Genomic DNA, 4,755 nt, shown 5'->3' on the forward strand with positions numbered 1-4,755 from the left:
AAAAATATGAAAAAAAAAAACCAATGCCAATGGATTTCAAATTTATGCGAAATGCTTTTCTATTTCTAAAATGTCTAATATATGTTTTACATCTTCTACACGAAAATGTTCCATTTCCATAAGGTCTTCTTGACTATTATTCAAAAGTTCTAATAATGTATGAATATTGGATCTTTTGAGACAATTATAGATCTTGGGAGGCAATTCTAATTGGTCAATAAAAATGGATTTCAATGCTATTCCTTTTTTATTTTTCCTCAGTTTATCCTTAGCCAATATATCATGAAAAGTAAAAAGGGGTAAAGTAACCTTGTGTTGATTTTTTTCTAAATGAAAGGGATCTTCTTCTGCATGTAAAAAGGGAATAAATAAATCAATCAAATTCCGAGAGGCTTCATAAAGCGCCTCTTTAGGAGTTAAACTCCCATTTGTCCATATTTCGAGAAAGAGTATCTCTTGTTTTTTTTTCCCATTCCCATAGGAATGAATACTATGATTTACATTTCGAACAGGCATGAATACAGCATCTATGGGAAAACTTCCGTCTTGAAAGTTTTTTAGTGTTTTTATACGATATCCGCGATTCCTCTCAATTTTTAATCCAATACACAAATTAATAGGTTCTGTTAGGTTGGCTATATGTTGTGTATTATCAATGATTTCCACAGAAGGTGGTAAAATGATGTCTTGAGCAGTTATATATCCAGGACCTTTGAAACAAATAGATGCGTCTTGAGTTCCATACAGATTACTTCTCAATACAATTTCTTTCAAATTCATTAAAATTTCATGTACTGATTCTTGAATACCTACTATGGTAGAATATTCATGTGGTATTTTCTCCGATTTTGCACGTGTAATACATGTTCCCTCTATTTCTCCTAGCAAAACTCTTCGCACTGCAATGCCTATTGTATCGGCTTGGCCTTTCATAAGTGGAGACAGAATAAAGCGTCCATAATAAAGACGTTTACTGTCTACTCTTGATTCAACACACTTCCACTGTAGTGTCCGAGTTGATACTCTTATTTTCTCTCGAACCATAGTAATATATATATATTTGATCAAACCCTTGAATTGTTTATTTCTCTTGAAATCTTTTCCATGTTTATTTTTAATTTTACACACGTCTTTTTTTCGGAGACCTACATCCATTATGTGGCATAGGGGTTACATCCCGTATAAAATTTAATAGTATACCACTTCTACGAATAGCTCTTAATGCCGCATCTCTTCCGAGACCGGGGCCTTTTATCATGACTTCTGCTCGTTGCATGCCTTGATCCGCTACTGTTCGAATAGCATTTCCTGCTGCGGTTTGAGCGGCAAATGGTGTACCCCTTCGTGTACCCTTGAATCCACAAGTACCGGCGGAGGACCAAGAAATAACCCGACCACGTACATCTGTAACAGTCACAATAGTATTGTTAAAACTAGCTTGAACATGAATAACTCCCTTTGGTATTTTATGAGCATGCTTACGCGAACCAATACGTCCATTTTTACGCGAACCCATTTTTGGTATAGGTTTTGCCATATTTGATTATTTCATAAAAATAAGTCCGAGATATATGGATATATCCATTTCATTCAAAAACGGATCCTTTACTTTTTTCTAACTAGTTTCTAACTAGAATTCATATTCGATTTATATATATCAATTGTATTTTTATATTAATCGACATCGAATATGAATTTTTGAAATAAAATTTCAAATTGGAAATACCAATAATAAAAAATTTCTTCTAATATTTTATAAAATATATATTCTAATATTTTTATATTCTATTTTTATAGAAAATCCTCTTTTGTGGAAATATTATCCTTGTCTTTGTTTATGTTTTGGATTGGAACAAATTACTAGAATTCGCCCTCGCCTGCGAATTAATCGACATTTTTCACAAATTTTACGGACGGAGGCCCCTATTTTCATATTTGTAATTCCTTAATAAGTTAATACCAAATCTATTTATTGGAAGAAAATAAGGTTTCCTTACATTTTGAACTTGTACCCCCCCCCCAAAAAAAAAGATTGTTGAAATTAAAAAACAGTCTAATTAAATTGAATTTTTTATGCTTCTTTTTTTTTTTCTACGGGCGTATACATATAAACATATAAAAAGTACGTCGAATCTTTTGAAAAACATAGCTTATAATTCAATTTTGATTATATAAAGGAATCTGAAACATACCCCTGGGAATTTATTCATTCAGGAATTAAATCCTCTTGAATCCTTTTTATTTTTTCTTTTTTTTTTTCCAATTCCAGTTTCAGTTAAACCCCCTTCGCACATTCACTAGTATATGAGGGGTGGGTGATATTCTAAATCTGTGTTTTCTCTCTCTCTTTTTGACAAAAATGGATAGAAATTTCTCATCTAATTCGTATTTCAGAAAGATTACCATATATAACATAAAATTTCTCCGCCTATTTTTTCTAATCGAGCCTCTCGATCTGTCATTATACCCCTAGAAGTTGAAAGAATTACAATCCCCATGCCTCCTAAAATTTTAGGGATTCGTTGATAATTAGAATATATTCGCAGACCAGGTGTACTGATCCGTTTTAAATTTAAAAAACTTTTATATGATCCTTTCTTATTTATTCTATACCGTAGAGTTAAAACTAAATAATATTTGTCGCTTTCCCTATGTTTTCTGACGTTTTCAACAAAACCCTCTCGTAAAAGTATTTTCACAGTGTTTTCGGTGATGTTAGTAAATGGTATTTGAACCATTTTTTTTCTATTCATATCAGCATTTCGTATATAGGTTATTATGTCAGCGATGGTGTCCTTACTCATGATAAACGAAAATGATTGTTGCTCCTTATTTTCAATATAATCAACATGCTCGTTTTTCTATTTTTTTTTCATTATTTCATTTAGATCATCCAATATATTTCATTTAGATCATCCAATATTAATATGAAATAGATAATAATTGTTATTTCTAATACTTAGAATAATTACTACAAAAGGGATATGTGTGAGATATAATATATTAATTAATCCATTTTCATTACAAAACAAATATATCCATATCACGGTTTTGCCTTATAATTTTATAATACCTCGGGTGCTAATGAAACTATTTTAGTGAAATTTAACTGTCTCAATTCCCGTGCGATTGCACAAAAGATTCGAGTTCCTTTTGGATTTCCTTCTTGATCAATGACAACTGCAGCATTATCATCATACTGAATTAGTATACCGTTGCTACGTTTGAGTTCTTTACAAGTACGTACAATTACAGCTCTGATCACTTCTGATCTTTCTAAGGTCATATTTGGTACTGCTTCCTTGATTACAGCAACAACAATGTCACCAATATAAGCATATCGTCGATTACTAGCTCCTAGGATTCGAATACACATCAATTCGCGGGCTCCGCTGTTATCAGCTACATTCAAATAGGTTTGAGGTTGAATCATATCATTTTTTTGTTCTTTCAGTCCAAAGATTGAAGTAAAAAAAAATATTCTGTGTTCAAAAATAAGGAACTTACAATTGCATTTTTATGTTTTCATCCTAAAGCCCTCTTTCCTTTGGTTTTCATTATTATCCTGAAATAATGAATTGAGTTCGTATAGGCATTTTTGAGGCTGCTAAAGAAATAGCCTTTCTGGCTATATTTTCTGATATCCCACCCATCTCATAAAGTATTTTCCCAGGTTTAACGACAGATACCCAATATTCGGGAGATCCTTTTCCCGAACCCATACGCGTTTCGGTGGGTCTTACTGTAACTGGTTTGTCTGGAAATATGCGTACCCATATTTGTCCACCTCGTCGGACATTTCGTGACATTGCTCGCCGTCCCGCTTCTATTTGTCTAGACGTGATCCAAGCGGGCTCAAGTGCCTGAAGAGCATATCTTCCGAAGCAAATATTATTACCTCGATAGGATATTCCTTTCATTCTTCCTCTATGTTGTTTACGAAATCTGGTTCTTTTGGGGTTCTAGTTGATGGTTGTTTCTCAATTCCATCTCTATTACAGAACCGTACATGAGATTTTTCATCTCATACGGCTCCTCGCGAATGAAACGATTCCAATAATATATATATATAAATCGATTTAATCGATAAAATAATATACACTAATATACATATGTTTAATGAATAATAGAATCGCGGGATTTTTTGAGATTTCATAGAATCTATTAGTCTATTGGAAATTTGTATATCTTGTTTTGATATATAACTTAATATGTATTCTTATAGACAATTTAAGACAATTTTTGCTATCTGTATATAACTAAATAATATTGTTTTGTTATCTTATAATATTCTAACGAATCCTTATTTCTATTTTTCTTTTTTCTTTTATTATCATATCGTATCATATCGGATTGGCAAAAATAAAAAAATTCAATAAAATACAAATTTTCGCGGGCGAAAATTCACTCTTTTATTACCAAATTCAGATGGAATGTAGGGCATAATTCCTCAATAAAAAAGAATGGATTCTTTTTTGGTTTGTTCCGCCATCCCACCTAATGAATCATTAAGATTTGTTTAAAAAAAATCTTAGATATTCGCAGGTTTCGTCGTTCCCATCGCTTCTCAATTAATGGTTAGGTCTGAATTCTACAACGGAGCCTCTCTAATTATAAGATTTTTTTTAAATACTATTTCTTTTTTCTTGAATCAACCTTCTCAGTTTTTATTGATTCGGAGCTCTTGATTTGTTTGTGTTATGAATATATCCATTTATATATGGATTAATTCCTATTGATGCTTTATTACACTGC

At 31.8% G+C, this 4,755-nt stretch overlaps 1 protein-coding gene across 1 annotated transcript in view; it reads right to left on the bottom strand.

Moving 5' to 3' along the window:
* Positions 1–3,030: 3,030 nt before the first annotated feature.
* LOC113853225 (30S ribosomal protein S3-like) overlaps positions 3,031–4,755 on the bottom strand; it is a 2,671-nt gene continuing 946 nt past the window's right edge. The window contains exons 2-3 of the mRNA XM_027483729.1: positions 3,650–3,863; positions 3,031–3,402 (exon numbers count right to left, since the gene is read on the bottom strand). Coding sequence (XP_027339530.1) covers positions 3,065–3,402; positions 3,650–3,863 — 552 coding nt within the window. The 3' untranslated portion in view covers positions 3,031–3,064. The remainder of the gene's footprint in view (positions 3,403–3,649; positions 3,864–4,755) is intronic.

This window comes from Abrus precatorius, unplaced genomic scaffold, assembly GCF_003935025.1.
Source record: "Abrus precatorius isolate BTA unplaced genomic scaffold, Abrus_2018 Scaffold0, whole genome shotgun sequence".
NCBI classification, from domain to species: Eukaryota; Viridiplantae; Streptophyta; class Magnoliopsida; order Fabales; family Fabaceae; genus Abrus; species Abrus precatorius.